We start from the raw sequence: 21,009 nt of genomic DNA, 5'->3' as shown, positions 1-21,009 counted from the left end.
ACCTAAGAATTCTCTCCGCTTCAACATTTTCAAAACATTTTACGCCTCTCTCTCAAAATTCCACCTCTCCCCCCAAAATCCCCAAATACCCAAATCTCCAAATTTCAACTTTTCAGTCAAGATTTCTTCACAAGAGCGCCCCCGCTCGCTCTAACCAAATTCAAACCTCCGCATCAATGGCGGCATTCCCATTTCCACCTTATATACTCAATCCTATTTGCTATCTCTCACCAACAACATCTCACCTCCCATTATTCTCCTGAGCTCTCTCTCTCCCCTCTCTAGTTTTTCCTCGCCCCTCCATTTCCGCATCCTGCAATGGCGGACCAAGGGAACACCAGGAGGGTCACGCGCTTGGCTGCGAGGAAGAGAGCTGCCGATGATACAATGGTCGCCGAGAATAGCAAGAAGAAGAGGGTTGTGTTGGGCGAGATTCAGAATGTCTTGTCTTCTCGCGATCAGAATGTTCGTGCTGTGAATGATAAGCCGAAAGGCAAAGCCCGGAGGAATTTGAAACTAGGGGAAGCTAAGGAGGCGAAGACTGAGACCGATCCCGCCATTGATTTGGACGGGAAATCTGATGATCCGCAGATGTGTGGAGCTTACGCTTCCGATATCTATGAATATCTTCACAGTATGGAGGTCAGTACTGATTAATTTAGTTTGTATTTGTTCAATTTTCGCTTTGTAAATGAGAGATGTTAATACGAATCTGGTTCTGATTCCTTACTATATTCCGATTTGTGATACATTATAAGGTCTAGTTCTCTATTTACCTGTCAATTTGATTAGGGATTTAGGGCTTTCTGCGCCATTGATATGAGAAATGATATAGGGTTGATTTGTTTGATGAAGTGATTCTCTTAGTAATTCCATAGATCTGTTTAAATCAATTTCAATTCTGTGGCTTTAAGCTAATATGATGTTTAATTCAGATGGAGGCTAAGAGGAGACCGTTGTCGGATTACTTAGAGAAAATTCAGAAAGACTTAACTGCAAACATGAGAGGGGTTTTGATTGATTGGTTGGTTGAGGTGGCTGAGGAATACAAGCTTCTGCCGGATACATTGTATCTCACTGTGTCCTACATTGACAGATTCTTGTCGTGCAATGCTCTTAACAGACAAAAGCTTCAGCTGCTCGGCGTTTCTTCAATGCTCATTGCCTCGTAAGTGGCATACTGTTGCTCTTGATTCAGATCTATGTTTTTCAAGTAGCAAATGTTGAATGTGTTTTGCATCACTGCAGGAAATATGAAGAGATTACTCCTCCACATGTGGATGACTTTTGTTACATAACAGATAATACATACTCGAAGGAAGATGTGGTGAAAATGGAGGCTGATGTGCTTAAGTCCCTCCGGTTTGAAATGGGAAATCCCACAGTGAAGGCATTTCTTAGAAAATTCACCAGAATCTCTCAAGAACATAGTGATGTAAGCTTCAATGTGTTCATCTATTTACCAATATAGATTCATTATTGAAGATAAGTGATTCTAATGTATGCTCAATCTTTTGCAGACATTGAACTTGCAACTAGAGTTCTTGGCTTATTATATAGCAGAGTTGAGTTTGCTGGATTATGGATGTGTAAAGTTCTTGCCTTCTATGGTGGCTGCATCAGTCATGTTCCTAGCAAGGTTTACACTTCAGCCAGAACAAAGTCCATGGGTACGAATGACCAACACTTTTTTTGGAGTTCTTCAACTGATCTGATTGATCTGATCATTCTCTAAGCTAATTGTGTGATTTTCTTTCTACAGAATGTGGAACTAGAATCTAGTTCAGGATACAAAGCTGCGGATCTTAAAGAATGCGTTACCATCCTTCATGATCTGCAATTGAGCAAACGAGGGGGCTCTTTGGTTGCCATAAGGGAGAAATACAATCATCACAAGGTTTGTACATCTAATCAGTCACCAGACTCATCACTACGTGTTTTTTGGATTGGATTCTAAGACTAACTCTGTAAATTACCTTCTCTTAACAGTTCAAATGTGTGTCGGTGTTGTCCTCGCCTGCAGAAATCCCAGAGTCCTTTTTCCACCAGTAAAAAAGCTTACCACAAGTCTTGAAGCCTTGAACATCAAAGAAGTGTACATAAAAGACCTAGAATTTTCATCAGTGATTAGTTTTGTATTTAGTGAAATTAGTGACAGTGCTAACAAGGTAGGCTTCAGCATGTTCTCTTATCAGTAGAAGTATGGAGCTTTTTTTGTTGCTCTGCTTAGGATTTTTGATCTAGGCTTGGTATATTGGAAAGATGTAAGACTTTGTCTCTTGAATTCGTATTGATATTTCTTGTGATGATCTTGTATTCAATTTTTTGGTATTTTTATTTTCAATAAAGAATAGATTGAGACTTGAGAGCAGTAGTAGCTGACTAGCTGCAGATTCAGAATATGGAATGTTAAGTTTGAATTTTAAATAGTTAAATAAGCAAAACCATCTCCACACATTGTTCAATGATTCAATCGATTTCAAATTTATGAACTTTCGTGCCGAAACATAGCTAGTACTAGTAAAATATTTTCCCATAACTTGTAGATCAAGAGTTTGATGTGTGTTTTTACAAACAAATACACTATTGTATTGCATTGGGCTTGGGTAATGATTATAGTATAATCATAATAGTAGGAACAAGTGAAATAGAGAGTCCAAACCTCCAATGTTTGGAATTGCTGTCTTCTCATAATTTTCTTACTATTTCAAAATAAAGGTCCAAAATCCCATTTTTTTTTAACAAAATGATTTATTTGTAAGAGCATCTCCAACGGCAGACGTTGCGGTAGAACGTCGCGGAAGTCCTACCCGACGTCCGCCATTGTGGAGCAAAAGGTCGGACGTCCAGGTCGGACGTCGGAGTTAAAATTTAATTTATTTTAAAAAAAAACTCTATAAATACGACTCTATATATACGGCTAGGGATGTCAATCGGGTCAGCCCACCGGGTTTCGGGCCAATCCTATTCGGGTTACGGGTCAATCGGGTGCGGGCTAACCGGGCTGTGATTTTTTCGGGTTATAAAAGTTCAACCCTAACCCTAAAAGCTCGGGTTTCGGGCTAGCCCAACGGGCTAATCGGGTTGCTACCTATAAAATTAACATGCGTTCAATCGAATAAATAATGGTAAAAATTAGTTATATTTATAAAATGTATAATATTTAATTATGATAAATTTGAGATACATGCTTTAAACTCAAACATAAACATGATCAAACACTAATATTTGAGATTTATGCAAAAAAAACAAAAACATCAAGAAATTTGAAAGCATGTTTTAGAAATTTAAATATATTTTTTAGTGAATTTGAAGTTTCTAATTTATATATCTATTATTATGTTAATAAAAATTTAATATATAATTTATATATTTAATATATAAAATTGAAAGTTATTTTTTTAGTAATCTATATTATAAAATAACCAATGAAGTGTCGAATTAGAGTCAAACAAATAGAACGATAGAAATTTTATCGGGTTTTCGGGCCAGTCCATCGGGTTTTCAGATTTGGCCCTAACGAGTTACGGGTTAATCGGGTGCGGACTAATCGGACTGTAATTTTATCGGGCTAGAATTTTTCAGCCCTAACCCTGTAAAATTGGCGGGCTATTCGGGCCAGCCCACGGGCTGCGGGTTACATTGACATCCCTATATACGGCTAGTTAAATTTCGTAAATTTGAAACGTATAAATTGAATAATTGTGATTTTATTTTATTGCGGGAAGTTCTAGTGGAAGTCCTACATTGTGCAGTGGGATGAGAAGTCCTAGTGACGTGGTAGGAGGTTTTTGTGAAAGTCCTAGTGGGAAGGGCGCCACCGGAGATGCTCTAAGAGCATCTCCAACGGCGGACGTCGCTGTAGGACGTCGCGGATGTCCGACCGGACGTCCGCCGTAGTGAACGAAATACTAGGACACGGACGTCCCGTGCGCCCGTCGGATGGGCTCGGATATCCGGCCGACGGGCGGAAGTCCGCCACCGTGGCGTGGGTAGGACGTCGAGGTCGGACGTCCGACCGAAAATTAATTTTATTTTATTTTTATTTTTAAACTCTATAAATACGGCTCGTTGAACTTCATTTCATTCACACCACTTGTGTTGACAAGTTTCTCTCTCTAAACTCTATTTTCAAGTATATCTAGAATGACTAGTAGTCGTGCGGGTGGTAGTGGCTGGGGCGCTAGTGATAGTGATAATTAATTGGATCTCGCTGTGGAAGGGGCGATTGATCGATTGCTACGGCAGAGGCAGCAGCGGCGGCAGCAGGCAGCGGTACCTCGGCCGATCCATCGCCGACGTCATGTACCCCGGGACCACATTGCTGCACATATTCGGTTGTATCAGGACTACTTCGCTCCGCAGCCGCGTTTTGGGGATTCCTTATTCCGGCGACGTTTTAGGATGCATCGTCTTTTGTTTATGCATATCGTGGGTGCTTTAGAGAGAAGATACGAGTATTTCAGGATTAGAGAGGATGCGGCTGGCAAACCCGGACACACGCCCTTACAGAAGTGCACTGCCGCAATCAGGCAACTGGCGTACGGTGGCCCGACCGACATGTTCGACGAGTACCTCCACATTGGCGAGTCGTTAGCCGTCGAGTGTCTGCAGAATTTTTGCGCGGACGTTAGAGAGATATTCGGGGATCGCTATCTTTGGAGTCCGAGCCTCCAAAACTGCCAGCAGCTGATAAATATGCATGGGTTCCCTGGGATGTTTGGCAGCATAGATTGTATGCATTGGGAGTGGAAGAACTACCCCGCCGCCTGGAAAGGGATCCACACTTCCGGCTTCAAAGCCAAGCATCCCCCGATGATCCTTGAAGTTGTAGCTGACTAACGGCTGTGGATATGGCATGCTTATTTTGGAGTCGCCGGGTCGAACAACGACCTCAACGTCCTCCAGTCGTCGCTCATGTTCAACGATCAGTGCAATGGCATTGGTCCCGCCATCAGTTTCGTCGCCAACGGCAACCAGCACAATATGTGATACTATTTGGTGGATGGGATATATCCAAACTGGCCCGTCTTTGTGAAGACGATCAAGCATGCGACCAGACCAAAGAAGTCCTACTTTGCGAGCCGTCAGGAGGCAGCGCGCAAGGATGTTGAGCGGACATTTGGTGTGCTCCAAAGTCGATTGGCGATGGTGATGGGTCCTTCACGGATGTGGTATATTCCCAACATCGGCGACATCATGTACGCATGTATCATTTTGCACAACATGATTGTCGAAAGTGAAGGTGATGAACTGATTCAGTGGACCAACGAAGATGATACGGGTGCCGGTCCAAGCCACGGCGTGATCAGCGCGAATGTGTACATGGGGGTACCTCATGGAGAGGTTGAGCGGTTGCGCGCATTTGCCGACATGCGGCAAAGAGATGCCCATATTCGACTTCAGGAGGATATCATCAAAGAGGTTTGGATGCGGGGGGATCGACGTTGATGTGGTTAATTTTTTATTATCTACTATGTAATTTTTTTTTTCTGAATAATGTATGTTTTTTCAATGAAATATTCGCATTTCCCCGTTCGTATTCGTGCCGAAATTTTAATTCCGTAAATTTTAATTTTAATTGTGAATTTAATTTTATTGCGGGAAGTCCTAGTGGGAAGTCCCAGTGCAGGGAGAAGTTCTAGTGATGTGGCAGTGGAATGGAAAGTCTAGTGATAACGTGGCAGGAAGTTTTTGTGGGAAGTCCTAGTGGGAAGGGCGTCACCGGATATTACATTTTTCTTTACATATTTTAGTATTATCGGAGGATTTATTACTGGAGTAAAAAGCTTATATTATGTGAGACAAAATTGAATCCCCAAATCAAAATCAAGATCTTCCGCCCTCAGCAGCCCTCATCGCCATGGCCGAAACCGAGCAATCGCCGCCCAATGCCACCGCCTCCGACAAATACTCCAACGTTTCCTTCAGCATCTGGCCACCTACTGACCGCACGCGCGAGGCCGTCAAGAACCGCCTCATTGAGACCCTCTCCTCCCCATCCATTCTCTCCAAGCGCTACGGCACCGTTTCGCGCGACGAAGCGGTTGAAGCCGCCAAGCTCATCGAGCAGGAGGCCTTCGAGGTCGCCGGAAAAGCGGCGTCCACTGATGAAGACGGGATCGAGATTTTGCAGGTCTATTCCAAGGAAATTAGCAAGCGGATGCTTGAAACTGTAAAGGCCAGATCTGGAGAGTCGGCGCCCGCTCCGGAGACTGCGACGGAGACCGACGAGCCGCACAAGGCGGAGGAGGAGGATGCAGGGTCAACCGCGCCGCCGCAGAGTGAGAAAACCGAGTCTATTGCCGATGATGAATGAGTAATCGAAATATTGTTAAATTTTCGCTTTGATTTCTATTTTCTAATTTTGCTAGTGATATCATGCCGATGTATTTTTATGTTGAGATTGGGGATCTACTTGGTATTGCTGTTATGTGGATGCCTTGTTCTTAAATATATTACTATTAGGTTATTTAGCTCTTTATCACAATTGCCTCTTGATTTTTTATTTTGTGCTTTAATTAAACTAGCATTTCCATATTATTCTAGAAATCTGTTGAAGTGATGATGCTAATTGTTGATAATTGGTAGTGTAATGGACTGCAACTTGTCTTGTGTAGCTCTGAGTTTGAGTACGAATTTGTTTAATCATTGCATATAGCTGTAAAGATTGTTTCTTTGGCATTGTAGGCCATGGCATTAGCGGTGCATAATTATTCACCTCATTGGTGCCTGTCACTTGTGCATTTGCAGTGAATAAGTTCCAAATGCATATGTATGTGGAGGGACCCTGACCTGATATCATGTTGAATCTATATTATAGTACTAATTCTTGTGAGGAGTGATCTGCCCGTTTATCTAATCCGTTGGATGGATTGGCTGTCAAACCCATCCATCCAAAAACTTCATCTTGTTATACAGTACATTGTAGTTAGCTAGTCTGGTTAACTGTGTAGGGTGATACTGGCCTTTGCATTTGGTCTTAGTTCATGTCTGAGTACGCATTAAGTTGGGTCGCTTGTTAACTTTAAACTGAGGTAGTGGGCTGTGGTTCAGGTGGATTAGTGACTTGTATTTAAAAACTTACCGTTGTCGTTGTGACTCTTTAGCGAGTAAAATGCCTTTATTAGAGCAAGATGTGTTATACTTTCTTCTTTGTTTGGCAAGCTGAAAATATTCTAAGCCTTCACTTAAAGTTTACTCCTTTCTCAGCAAGACTATCATAGGGAGCCATATCCTATTTAAGTAACGGGCATAGTTTAGATGATTCAGAAGTGTGGTGGATTGATTCATAACCTGCATTTGGCCAGTAGGACTTAAAAATGGCATAGAAGAATGAGAAATAGTGAATATTGTTGACTGTAAACTGTAAAGTCGAGTGTAATCGCCTCCCAGTCTTGGTTGATGGACCGAGTGTAGGAAATTAGTTAAATTTATTGTGTCTATGAAAGGTGAGACGGGCACAGTGCACAGATATGTTTGCCTGTGAGTCTGTGACCTTTGACAGCAGGGTTTAGATAATCAATACTGACTGTGATATAGAGTCTAAAATTCTAACTAGCACAACTTAATTGCCTCTTTCTTAACTTAGAAGGTGGTTTTCTTGTACCAATCTTCTGTTGAAGAGTGGTGTTATAGCTTAGAGTGCAATTCAAGAAGTAAATTACTGAATTTAATTCTATTTTAGTGTCTTTAAAGTAACTTTAGCTATCAATGATTAGGTCTATCCCGCTTCTAAGATTTTCTTAAATGGGCTTAGACTAATAACCCTTGCACCAATTTGCATTAAAAATATGTACGATTTTAACAAAGTATCTAATACTTATACTCGGGCAAATTAGGCTCCAAAAACTTGGGCAAATTGAATTCGATATTTACCTAGAGAGACGGAACCCCATCGGCATTACCTCTACACGTGCCTGTGGCACGCGGTTCTCAGCACCCACAACACGGGTGGGCGTAAATTTTTGGCATGCTTTTGCAACAATTTTTGAATGTTTTTTCTTTTCATTTTATTTTATTTCTTTTATTATATCGTCTTCAAAACACAACCTTTATTCGTCTTTTATACAGTTTTAGTCCATGGATTTTATTAATATAAATTATTTGTGGCTCCTATTCTTTAAAATTATCGCTACACATATCTAAACTTTAATCTAAGAGCATCCACAATGGGTCCCGATCCCACGCCCGATCGCTCGAGGTCGGGCTCGGGCGTCGTCGGGCGCGCCCGACGACGATCGACCGATCTCTCGCCCGATCCATCGGGCGTGAGATCGGGCATCCATTCTAGCCCGACGCTCGAGCCCGAGCGGGCGTTTTTTCCTTTTTTTTTAAATTTTTTATTTTTAATTCTTTAAACCCTAATTAAACCACTATAAATACCCAACTTTCTCTTCACTTTTCACACACAAATACTTTCCACTCCTCTCACTTTCTATTCTCTATTCTCATTTTCACTCTTTCAAGAATGGATCCGAGCCAATTTCCAAACCCTCATAGTTTCGATGATGATATGCCGATGTTTGGCGGCGGCGGAGGCGGTGGTGGCGCCGGGTGGCCTGGTCACGAAGACAACCGGGTTGAGACGTCTGGATCTGTAGGATCCACTTTCGTTTCAGACTCTGAGTTCGATCTGTTCTTCGACACCGACGCGTATCGGGTTGAGGACATGGAGCCTAGTTGTGGGCAACCTCCTGCCCCTGAGCCGCCGAGGAGGAGGAAGAAGATGACGCAGAAGGAAAAGGCGCCATCGGTCCCAGTCCCACTCCCATCCGACGATCCCAACAAAGAGTACGCAACAGGGCGTACTGACTACGAGTTGGAGGAGTACGTGAAGGTGGTTCAGTGTTGGGTTGATATATCGGAGGATTTGATATCCTCCAACAACCAGACTTCGGCCAGGATGTGGGATCACATTGAGGCACGCTACAACAAGGTGAAACTGAGTTGGGCGTTTACGGACCAAGGTTCAGTTGCGCAAGTGTTAGGATCAGATCAAGCTCCACGTCAACAACTTCTGCTATATCTACAACAGGAGTAGGGACGCAAGGGCTAGCGGTAGAGCATGGAGGATGTCCTCAACAAGTCGATGTTCGAGTACCATTCGCGGTTCGGGCAGTTCAAGCTGTACAGTGTTTGGCTGATCTTGAAGGACAAGACGAAGTTCAACGGAGGATACCGGTTGGATCCTCGGCTGCGAAGCGGACGAAGAACACCGCCACTGGCGGTTACACCAGCAGCGGCCCATCTCCTGGGAATCTGAACGCTGAGCCGGAAGGGAGTTCCGGCACGCCTACGTCTTTTAGACGTCCCATTGGCACCAAGGTTGCCAAAGCCCAGGCCAAAGGGAAGGCGAAGGTGGCCGCGTCTGGATCGGCTCCCCCACAGGCTGCGCCTCCTCTATCTGCTCAGCTGATGGCCTCAACGATCGAGGAGTTCAGAGGTTTTCGCGAGGTGGTTGAGTATAGGTTTATACTTGACGCCCAAAACAGCCTTCGTCAGGAAATCGATCCGAAAGCCCGATAGAGGACTGAGAAGATGATCAAGAATTTGAGCCAGAGGTTAGATTTAGATGACTAGCTTGGTTTTTTTATTTTTTTTATTTTTTATTTTTAATTTAGTAATTTAGTTTAATGTATTTTTTTTTTGCATTTGTGGTGGTTAATATAATATATTTTGGTATTTTAGTAATTAATAACAACATTAAAAAATAATAAATGAAAAATAGATAAGAGATAGGGCATCCATTAGGGTTTCACCATTGCAGAAAGATAGGACATGTTGATGTGGCAACCACTAGGCTCTCACTAGGCAATGGGGATCACCTGCAACTTTTCCTACTCCACCCCTCACAAACATAAAATATGATGGTACGCCTATTTCTTATGTTTGTGAGGGGTGGAGTAGGAAAAGTTGTAAGTGATCCATTCCGCTCACTAGGACATTACAGAAAGTTTTTTTGCTTTTTATGACTTTTTTATTGGACAAAAATGCCTTTAGCAGTTACTTTTATCAAAATTCTTTACTTTTTAGCTCTATCTCCCTTCTATATTTATATATACCATATGTGGTGTGTAATATACTAATATATCCATCTAAATTAATAATAGAATATGAAATATGATAGATTTTTTAAAATTATTTAATTCTAAAGAAGAGAGAGGAAAGGGGGATAAAAAGTAAAGAAATTTGACAAAAAATAACTCGTAATGGTTGAAGTGCATTTTGGTAAAAAAAGGGGTCCAAAAAGCACAAAATTCCTTCCAACAATATTACATTAAAATTCATGTATGCGTGTTGATATTTTAAAACAATGACTGCAAATGATACTATAAATGTAATTTTCTCTACTTAAAAAAGGCCATTTTTATTCAAGGTTCGCATACTTAAAAAAAATCAATTTCCAAACACCCTCACAATGCATCCCTTGAATGCACCGGCGGAACCAGCATAGGCCAAGTCCCCGCTTGAACGGGGGTTTTGCGGAAGCCGTCCGCCTGTTTATACAGAGAATGAGAGTGTCCGCCATTTTCACATAGAAGCTTAAAAATGGGAGAGAGAAGGGCTTTGATGGGAGGGAGTGCGGTAAGGATCTCCTCATCTACTTTTCCTATTCCACTCCTCATCCACCTCTCACAATACAATAAAATAATATTATAATTATAACCAATTTTAATAAGTGATGATGGTTATTTTATTGCATTGTTAGAGGTGGATGAGGAGTGGAGTAGGAAAAGTGGATGAGGAGATCCTTGCCGGAATGAAAGGAGAGGGTGAACTGGGAAGAGAAGAGAGAGTGAAATACCCTATCTAGTTGCAAACTTTTAATTTTTTAATACATTTTGTGGATATTAGTGTCATAGAGTAGGGGATATTTTTATTTATAAAACTTTATCCTATGGTTAGAGTAAGGGAAATCATTTTATAATTTTATCTTTTTATACTTTAAACCAAGTGTCGATTTAATGGATGGGATATACATATATTTTTTTCTTAATAAATTATCCTATATTTATGTTTTTTCGATGACCATTTGGGAATTTATTATAATAATACTCCTCTTATATTGATTCATTATATCTATATTTTATACTCCCTCTTCACTTTAAGTGAACCATTTTCCTTTTTGGAATATCCCACTTTAAAAATAGAAACTTTATTCCCTCTCTCGTACTTTATTCTCTCTACTTAACTCACAAAATAACACTATATAAAATCTCGCGTCGAAAATGAAATTCTCCACTTAGAGTGGAACAAAGGGAGTAGTATATTTTACTCCCATTTCGTAAAACTTTCACAATATCACAATATCTATGTCTGTGTATGTACTAGTATAAGTACTATTAATATTTGCTTCACACCCATAAATTGATAATTATGATACGTCATGGCGGACAACTAGTACGGCTAGAATTGGCTATCCACTCTCGAAGATAAGAAGAGAGTTGGTGTCGTGTTGTTTTATTGTTAAATTTCAGCACCGGCTTCTTTAAATTCCTGGTTCCACTGCTGCTTGCATGTCACACGATGCAGAACGAGCTAGACCCTCCGCGTTGTGGATGCTCCGAGGTGTGTTTACTTTTTTCTTTTTCTTATACTTCTATTTCTTGTTTTTGTTTTTTTATTCATCTTTTTGTTTCTTTTTCAATAATTTTGGGATTTCAGTTATGTTTTATATGTAACTTTATTTCGTATAGTATTTAAGATAGTAAATGTTATGTGGTATAGCAATTAATTTTTTTCACAAAAATAAATTGATTTTAATTATATATTTTTAACTTCTTCCAAATTTATGGGTTTTTTTTTTTTAATTTTTCACACAAATAAATGTTGTAGTATACTTTTATAATATCACTTCTTCCAGTTTATTGGTTTTTATTTTTAACAAAAATAAATTACTTTTTAATCATATTATTATTACTGTTATACATAATTCATTCATATAAATATCTTAAAAAATTAGCGTTATGAGATTAGAGTCCACAAAATAGTTAAAACTTAAAAGTGAGTAGCAACGTATATAGTGGGGAATATTTATTATAGTGAAAAATAAGATGGTTGGTATTTGGAAATGTGACACAAATGAGAGAGCATTACAAGCAAGTAATTAAGTATCGATAATATTGGACGAATCACGAATGCACCAATATTTTTTAACGAATCACGAATGAGCCAATATTTTTTCATAGAAATTATTTAAATTAATCTTCAAACTTTTTTCTTTATTTGGCTAAATAATGAACAAATAATAAAAAAAAAAAAACAGATTTGACTGTCTTGTAGAAAAACTGGCACCAGAAAACATGCTTGGGAATAAACTTTCTCCGTAGGGCTGACATTAATTTTGAATTTATTCTCATCTATATACTCTGAATATAAAATAAGGTAGGTCCAAAATCCTCGGTTACAAAATATTGGTATAGCATCAAAAGTTTGAATTATTAGAGTTGTATACTAAATTATTAGGTACTTTTATTTCCTCTTTTAACGGCCGAGCCGACAATTTATCGCTTCACTTTTCCCTTTATTTTTGGCCCATGAATATTTATAGGTTGGTTAACAAATGGGTGGCACAAGCAAATTCAAAGATTTTTTATAACTATTTTAGGATTGAAGTATTGTTTACTTCTACAACCACAACCAACAACGATTTTGAAGCAAAAATGGTAAATTAGGAGAGAAAATATAATTGAACTATTTAGAAGTGAATAAGTAGGAAATAGAGAAAAATCGATGAGTTATATTGGTAAAATGTACTATTAGGGTAAAGTATTGTGAAAATTTACTAAAAATGGAACAATAATCAGTAATCACTTGTACTACATTAATTTTTGTGAATAAATTAGTACTAGTGTGAAAGAAAGGATGGTATTTTGATGGAGTAGATTGATTTGATTGTATAATCGAACTGAATTCTATTTTATGCTTTTGACAATTGTACTTGATCATAATTCATAAACATCAACTCATTTGTAATATGATTCGTCATTTATACCTACTATATGTGTTCACGTTTAAAAAGATACAGATTTTATTATAGTTTTACAAGAAAGTTAGATTCAAAATAAATAATTCTTTACTCATTTTATTACACTAGTTTTTACAAGATACTCCCTCCGTCCCTTATTAGGAGTCACTCTTTGATCGGACACGGATTTTAAAAAATGTAAAGAAAAGTTGGTTGAAAAAGTTAGTGGAACGTGAGATTCATTTTTTTATATTGGTTTTATAATAAAATGTGAGTGAATTGAGTTAGTAGAATGTGAGACCTATTTACTATTTATGGTAAAAATGAAGTGTGACTCTTAATTGGGGACAGACCAAAATGGAAAAGTGTGACTCTTAATGGACGACAGAAGGAGTAGTAAACAATATATATTAGACTCATTTCATACTTCATCTACCGTGATCAACTTGACTCATTTTTATAATATTGACATACTTATTTATCGTAAAAGCTAATAATGTTGCAACAAATTAAAACAGATTTGAAATTTTAACTTAAATATTTGTATATTTAAAAATAATAATAGTATTTTTAGCTAAATATTGTATAATTAATTCAAATCAAGCTCGAAATCGTGTTACAGTTTGGCATAAAGTTTGTATATCGTTCCTTTCTTATTGCTACAAAATAGTATAACAAATAACAAAATTAATTTTTAATTAAATTCAATTAAATCTAAAGATTAAGGATATTAAGTACATTTATCTTTACTCTTTTTTTTTTTTTTTGTTAGTTCATTTTTTCACCCTCTCCTATTTTTTCTCCACCTCTTATTTATCCACTTTCAATTAGTCAATTGTTTCGTTTTTCTCTCTATTTAATTTTGTATACTTTATTATAAAGAATATTGATAATTGACTAAGATAACAGGGGCATTGTATTTTCTGAATATAAAAAAACATAACACACCATGCTTTTCTTCGAAGTCCATCGCCGCGTGTGAATGCATCGTGTGCGCGTATGCTCATCAACGGCTGTTGTTGACATAAAAAGAAAAACGTGTGCACCGCGACTCCAGCAGATCCCACACTCTGAGGTTGTAAAAGTGAAGACTAATATACGCTTTTGCAGATTCCATTCTTTCAAATTGCTTACTAAATATAGCATAATCTATATCATTACCTGTAATTAAGTCTACTTAGTTATAATAGTCAATTTGCAACACCTAAAAAGTAGACTTACCTCTTCTTGTTTGGGAGCTAGCTGATATCCGGACATGTTCAACTTCATTGTTACCCCCTTTTCCCATGTGAGTTTGGACTGGAAATTTAGCCATCCATCTAATTAATCTTAAAAACTTAAATTTGATTGATGATGGCTATTGCCTATTGGTGCCCATCGTTCGGCTTGCATCATTTATTGTTACTTGTATTGTCGGAAGTATGGGATGATAATTAAGTTAGAAAATAACAGTTTTTTTCTACATTCTCCAATCCAAATCTTTGAAAATAGACGTATTCCTTTTTAGGCCGTCCCACTATAAGTGAAATATTTCTTTATGCAAAAAGTAACACTCCATCATCTCTCCTACTTCATCATCTCTCCTACTTTTTCTCTCTATTTTTTTTCACTCCTAAAACTTATGTCTAACATAAATATCTCATATGTAATGGGATACAAGGACATACTAGACAAGAACAGATTCAATGTATAATGAGAATAGGCAAATGCCCCCTCGGCTATAATTTCCCGGCTCCGTCCCAGATACTAGAGACCTTCCTACCTACAAACTATAGCCTAATACACGGCCAAATCTTATAAACATACACAACGAAGTCAAAATGCAAATTCACACCAATACACTCACATTGTATTAATAAACGTCTAAACCTACACAACAAAGTCAAAATACACATTCTGACATTCAACCAAAACCTTCACATAGTCATACTAAATTTTCCACCTCATAGGAAAAGGAGAGTTGTAGCGGCGTTAGGCCCCACTCCAAAAGGCCTCCACCGTCCCCTCTCCAAAATAAAAAACCCCTATAAATACACATTCCACACTTGATATTTCATCAAACTACCTCAACAATATCCCAAAAAATGGAAAATAGTAGATCATCAATATTCATGCTTTTCACAACAGTGTTATTGATCATGAGCTTGCAGTCTTCTCCGGCCGACTGTCGAAGCCTCCAGCTAGCCACGGCCGCAGCTGCTGGTGGCGGAAAGGAAGGAGCAAGCAACACCATCAGCATGGAAACATCATCACTACTTTCTTCAGAAAATTTAAGAAGAACGATTGATAATCGCATATCGGTGAGAGGTTTGATGATCATTTTGGCCTCAGGCCCCAGCAAGAGAGGCCCGGGTCATTAGAAATATTTGTTCATACATTTTTTAAACTTCTTTTTCTTTTGTTCCTGGTAGAGTTTAAACCAGGTTCAGAGATTACTTGTTCAAAGTCATGTTGTTGTAGGTTGGCATATACTTGTATGAACTTTCTGTACATTGAATTGTTAGCCAAGAAGATATATGGTAGTAATATTTTTATTCATTTTTTCATGTAATTTTAATTAGTTATGATATAGTTTGTCTGCTTAGCTTTGTTTGGTGATATGTCTACTAAAATTTATTTGATTTTTTTTTTCGTTTGGCTTCATTTAGATCATTGGCAAGAGGTTTTGTATAATTAATTAATAATATATTCCTATGGATATAACTGCATAATAAAATAAGTGTCCTTTCGAGAATACCAAATGGTGCAAATTTTTGTTAATAACAGAGGCCTATGGATGAATTGAAGCCCCTCGCTCATTTAGAAAGTTAAAAAATATACTCCCACCGTCCCAAGTAATCCCAAGTTACTTGAGTAATGCAATTTCAGCACTTCTTATATATCCTCCAACCTCGAGCAATTTGGTCACCAATAATATCAACTTAGTAAAATGAAGAGGATGAAGAGATTGACAAGAGCTTAAGCCCCTCCCCTTGCACGTGTCGTAAACTAAAGTTCGAAATCAGTTGGAATTTAAAAGAACCAAGCTCTTAGAAATTACTCATAATTAATCAGATGCATTACTCCTACATTTTGTTTTGGTCGGTAAAATAAAACACAAAAAATTATATAAAAATTTGTCACAGACCATCACGATCTGTACCATAATAATATCTTTCTAAGAGTCTAAATCTATATTTGACGGAATATATGGTGCTTGGCTATGTTTGAATGATATGATGAGACGATGTTACATAAAATTCTCTCAAATAATGTAGGCGTGATAGTTTCAAACCTCGTTATAAATTGGTGTCCATTCCTTCACTGTGGGATTATTCATGGGAGAATGGAGTCGATTAAAGCTGTCTTATCACGCCTTTATGGAAAATCATAAGATGTTGAAGTTTTCTTACAAGATGTCGTTTGTGGAAAAGAGTGATGTTTTAGTATGTTAAACATAAGTTTTCTTCTCAAGTATCTGGTCAAACATTACATTTTGAAGGTCCCAATTATCGTCTCATTACCAATACTACCTAATTTTATTTGAAGGGTATTACAATATACTCCCTCCGTTCCAAGGAAGATGATCCCTTTTTTGGGTGGCACGAGATTTTATGCAGTTATATTTTGTGTATTAAGAGGAGAGAGTACAGTAAGAGAGAAGGAATAAAGTAGAGATAAATGTATTTCCATTTTAAGTAATGGGTCATCTTAGTTGAGACAAACCAAAAAGAAAAGTGAGTCATCTTCAATGGGACGGAGGGAATACTTTCCTTAAACATTTACGCTGGTCTTAAAAATTAACATACTATAAAATTATTATGATCAACTTGTTTAGTTACAAAGCTCATTTTTCTAATCTAATTCTCACTTCGTTCTGAAAATTTATCATTTATTTTCATTTTCATTCGTCACTATAAATTTATCACATTTCACTTTTACTATTTTGGTAGTGGACCCTAAATTCTATTAATTCATTCACACTCATATTTTATAATTCTATAAAACTAAGTATATAAAAATAGGACTCACATACCACTCACTTTTTCAACTCCTTTTCTATTACTTTTCTTAAAACTAATGCCAGATCAAATAGTGACAAATTATAAGGTAACGGAGGAAGTAATCGACAAGGTAAGAGTTTGATGTCTAGTTAAGTTACATAACTCATTTTCTAATCTAATTCTTAATTTATGATTTTATCTACATTCTATCATTTGAGTCGCGTTTGATCGATGGTAAATTTTTATCTTTTCGAGAATAAGTTAGTAAGCTCAAATAGGATTTTTCATTTTATTTCATTAATAAAAAAGACTAGTAGAAAGCCTTTGAATCTTTATCACCAAAGACCATCTAATGTAGAGCCTACATAAGAAAGTCCCATGCAAATTGCAATCACCAAACCGGAATCATCGGCGCCACCACAATGGGACTCCTCACACTGTGCCCTCCACTTTCCTCTTCCCAAATAATCGACCCAAACTCCACCACTCCACTCGTGTTTCCACTATAAGCAACCCTCAGCGAATAGCTCTGCTTCTCATATTTCTTCCCGAATTGAAGAGTAGTCGGCGCCACCGTCACCGCCGCACCGCTCGGCGCATTCACTCTCACCTTGTACGACGTCGTTTCTCCCCCCACATTCGTCACCGTCCGGTTGAACTCCTGAACCACACCGTACTCGGTGTTGTTTTGGTACAAGGCTATGAACGATGGATAATTCAAGTCGGAGCTCGGGTCGGTGCATGTGTAAGCGGATCGGGTTATGGTCCAGATCTGGTTCTTTGTGTAGTTCATTGAGCAGAGGAGATTCACATAGTCTTGCGGCGTGGCGTCGTAAACAAGACCCGGGTCGGCAGCCCGGTTCGGGTCGACCTGACCCGACCCCATAGCTAGTGGAGTGGCAATCTCGTAACTGAAAAACGAGTCCTTAATGTACTCCCGCGTGTTGTCGAGAGGGTCGGCCGTGGTCATCATGGCCGACCGGATAGCCGCGGGGCTCCACTCGGGGTGGGCCCCTTTCAGAAGGGCCGCGACCCCGGAGGCGTGCGGGCAGGCCATAGACGTGCCCGACGCCAGGATAAAATCACTCGTTAGACCAATGTTGGACCCGATGATATTCGTCAGGGTGTTGGGGATCCACGACGCAAGCACTAGCGAACCCGGCGCCATCACGTCGGGCTTCAGAACGCCCGGGTGGCTTGGCGCCGGGCCGCGCGAGGTGTAGGACGCCACGGTCGGAGCAGGCTTTGCTCCGACCAGCGTCTGCTGGAAGTTGATGGTGGCGGTCGCGCTGCCATTGCGTTTGGTGACGTAGTTTAGCAGAGTTTGGGCGTTTTTGGTGGAGACGACGACGCCGGGGTATGGGAAGTCGGTGAACTCGAGTACGTCGGGGTCGTCGGAGATGTAGATTGCGGCGGCGACGCTTGAGGTGGAGAAGTATTGCATTTGGTTGAAAACAGAGCCTTTCTCGCATATGACTATGGCGTAACCAACCGTTGCCAGAGCTGCGGTTGAATTGCAAGAAGATATATTCTTTTTATAAATGAGGGGCAAATCTTTCACAAGAGCCGGCGCCGGAAAAGTCGTCCAGCCGGTGATTTTCTCCCCGTTTCCCAAAGTCAAACCTCCGGCGAAGAAACGGTCAATGGACCCTGCCGCGACGGTCAACACCCACGGAATCCCATTATGCAAAGTTCCTAAATTTCCTTCGTTCCCGGCCGATGAGGAGACTAATACGCCCTTCTCCATAGCTCCGAAAGAAGCTATGGCGATTGGGTCCTCGTACAACGGGACATCGTCGAATCCCATTGAGATCGAAATCACATCGACTCCGTCAGCGACGGCCTGATCCATACCGGCAAGAACGTCGGAGGCATACCGCCCTTCCTCCCAAATGACCTTGTACATTGCCACGTGTGCGCGAGGGGCAATGCCCCTCGCAGTCCCCGAGGCGTACCCGAAAAACGAGGCGCCTGCGACATAGTTTCCTGCAGCAGTGGAGGACGTGTGGGTCCCGTGCCCCTCCGTGTCCCTGCCAGAGTTCATGCTGATGGTGACGTTCGGGTTCGCGGCGATGACGCCCTTGTTGAAGTATCTGACTCCGATCAGTTTCTTGTTGCATAGAGAGGAGTTGAATTCTTGACCGGCCTCACACGTGCCTTTCCACCTCGAGGGTATTTCCGACATTCCGTCGTCTTTGTAGCTAGGGCTCTCGGGCCAGACGCCGGTGTCGATGACGCCAATGATCACGTCCTTTCCGTACTCAGAGGCCGGCCATAGGCCCGCGTAGGGGTTGAGAGAGAGGAACTCGAACGTGTGGGTGGTGTCAACCGTGACGCTTCTGTCAGGGTAGGCGGAGACGAAGCCCGGGGTTTTCTTCAGGGCTTCGACTTCGTCTTTGGACATCACTGCGCTGAATCCGTGGAAGACGTTGTCGTAAGTGTAGAGTAGGTTAAGTGGCTTGTGGTGATGATCGAATGAGTTTGTGGTGGTGGGCTTGAGGGAGCTAACGGTGAAAGAATACCAATGGTTGTGTGTAGGAAAAACTTTAGGCATCAAGGATTTGTCCATATGGACAATGTAGCTTGATCTTTCTCCGAAGACCAACTTAGCATGGTAAGAAAGTAATGTGAAAAGAAATAGGAAAGGGAGGTGTTTGATTAGCTCCATGCTTATCTATTTCTTGATGTGTTTAGGAGTTGACAGTGTTATGTTCTTATATATATGTACATAAGGATTGGTGTGATGACAGTGTGATTAGTGAAGTTGAAGAAAATAGTTAGTATAAAACGTGACGCCCTAAGACGGCCTTTGTGGCTTTGTTATTTGGGGCCTTCGATACTGTTTGATTTGTGGTGGTCTACGGAGGAAACAAGGTCAATTATTTTATTAATTACTTAATTAATCCAAACAAGTTTTCATAACTTGGTCTTATTAAATTTATTTAAATTCTAGTAGCACTTTATCTCTATGGAAATTGCTGTTTGGCGTAGACTGGACCTTTTCTATTAGATAACAACTCGGATTAAGTTCCAATTCATACCTATTGGTGTTTATATCGACTAATCATAAAATATAGAGTAAAGTTTAAATTTGGTTCTGTATATTTGCCCAAATATTTCTTGTCCTATATATGAACAATTTGATAGAATAAATAAATAAATAAAATATTATAAATACATATTTTAAATCATTCTTGGTCATTTATGAACAAAAATGACATTTTTGCTAATAAAATTTCATCCCCAGATGAGTTATCTCCCCTACCAAACATGACATATGTGTTACGATTATTTTTTTGATACAAATATATGTTTTGGTCCATATTTAATGATGTCAAAAATTGCTAGTCAATCATATTTTGATCTAATGGATGAGTTAAATATAGACTAAAACATAACGAAATTCTTAAAAGAGGCCCGTTGGAAATCCATATCCAAAACATGCCATTTTTTTTTTCATTTCTGGAATTTTAACTCCCTTCCTACAGTTTTTCATTTCCTCAGTTTTTTTTAATTCCTCCAAGACATTTCACTATGGATTCAAGAAAACATTACACAGTTTTCCAAAAAACGAGTATGTGATTAAAGATTTATATTATCTACTTTTAATAGTTACATCCAAGAAGAAGGATTTGTGTTCATAGTCTTTTCTCTGCTCTGCATTAGTGCCATTGCCGGCTTTATATATGAGATTTGTCAAACCAAACTATATATTTTGATTCAATAGTAGTATTTTTTTAGTAGACTTGTCTTTGTGTAATTGTCCCCTTCCGTTTAAAGCATGAGTAGCTAGTTTAATCGTCTTAAATAGATGATAATTAGGAGATATCAATTTTGAAGATTGGAGAAATTTCTATGGCAGTCACTTCGTTATTGAGATACGATTTCAAAAGTTTCAGTACTATTATAGGCAAGACACTAAAATTTAAAACTAAAAGAAGAGGATGAGAAAGATGACGAAGACTCTTTTATTTAAATACTCCCTAATAATGTTGGAGTGTGATACCTAAATGTATGCAATAGATAGTAGAATTATTTACATTGGCTGCATAAAAG

General features: G+C 39.2%; 2 protein-coding genes and 1 pseudogene across 2 annotated transcripts; 2 read left to right on the top strand and 1 right to left on the bottom strand.

Annotated features, from left to right (window-relative positions):
* Window positions 1-2,309, top strand: LOC125193477 (G2/mitotic-specific cyclin C13-1-like). The gene is made up of 6 exons (XM_048091271.2): window positions 1-642; window positions 936-1,168; window positions 1,249-1,435; window positions 1,521-1,670; window positions 1,763-1,897; window positions 1,990-2,309. Exons 1-6 carry the CDS (start codon window positions 319-321, stop codon window positions 2,050-2,052), a joined length of 1,092 nt encoding a protein of 363 aa, XP_047947228.1. The 5' UTR covers window positions 1-318; the 3' UTR covers window positions 2,053-2,309.
* Window positions 2,310-5,798: 3,489 nt separating this feature from the next.
* LOC125192928 (MFP1 attachment factor 1-like) lies at window positions 5,799-6,484 on the top strand. The gene has a single exon (XM_048090605.2). It carries the CDS (start codon window positions 5,864-5,866, stop codon window positions 6,317-6,319), a length of 456 nt encoding a protein of 151 aa, XP_047946562.1. The 5' UTR covers window positions 5,799-5,863; the 3' UTR covers window positions 6,320-6,484.
* Window positions 6,485-17,344: 10,860 nt separating this feature from the next.
* LOC125194062 (subtilisin-like protease SBT3 pseudogene) lies at window positions 17,345-19,636 on the bottom strand (annotated as a pseudogene).
* Window positions 19,637-21,009: the final 1,373 nt, after the last annotated feature.

Source organism: Salvia hispanica, chromosome 4, assembly GCF_029641045.1.
Source record: "Salvia hispanica isolate PSC_SH4W2 chromosome 4, Shi_PSC_v1, whole genome shotgun sequence".
Taxonomy (NCBI): domain Eukaryota; kingdom Viridiplantae; phylum Streptophyta; class Magnoliopsida; order Lamiales; family Lamiaceae; genus Salvia; species Salvia hispanica.
The sequence above is the reverse complement of the archived record's forward strand: the minus strand, read 5'-3'. Positions and strand labels throughout refer to the sequence as shown.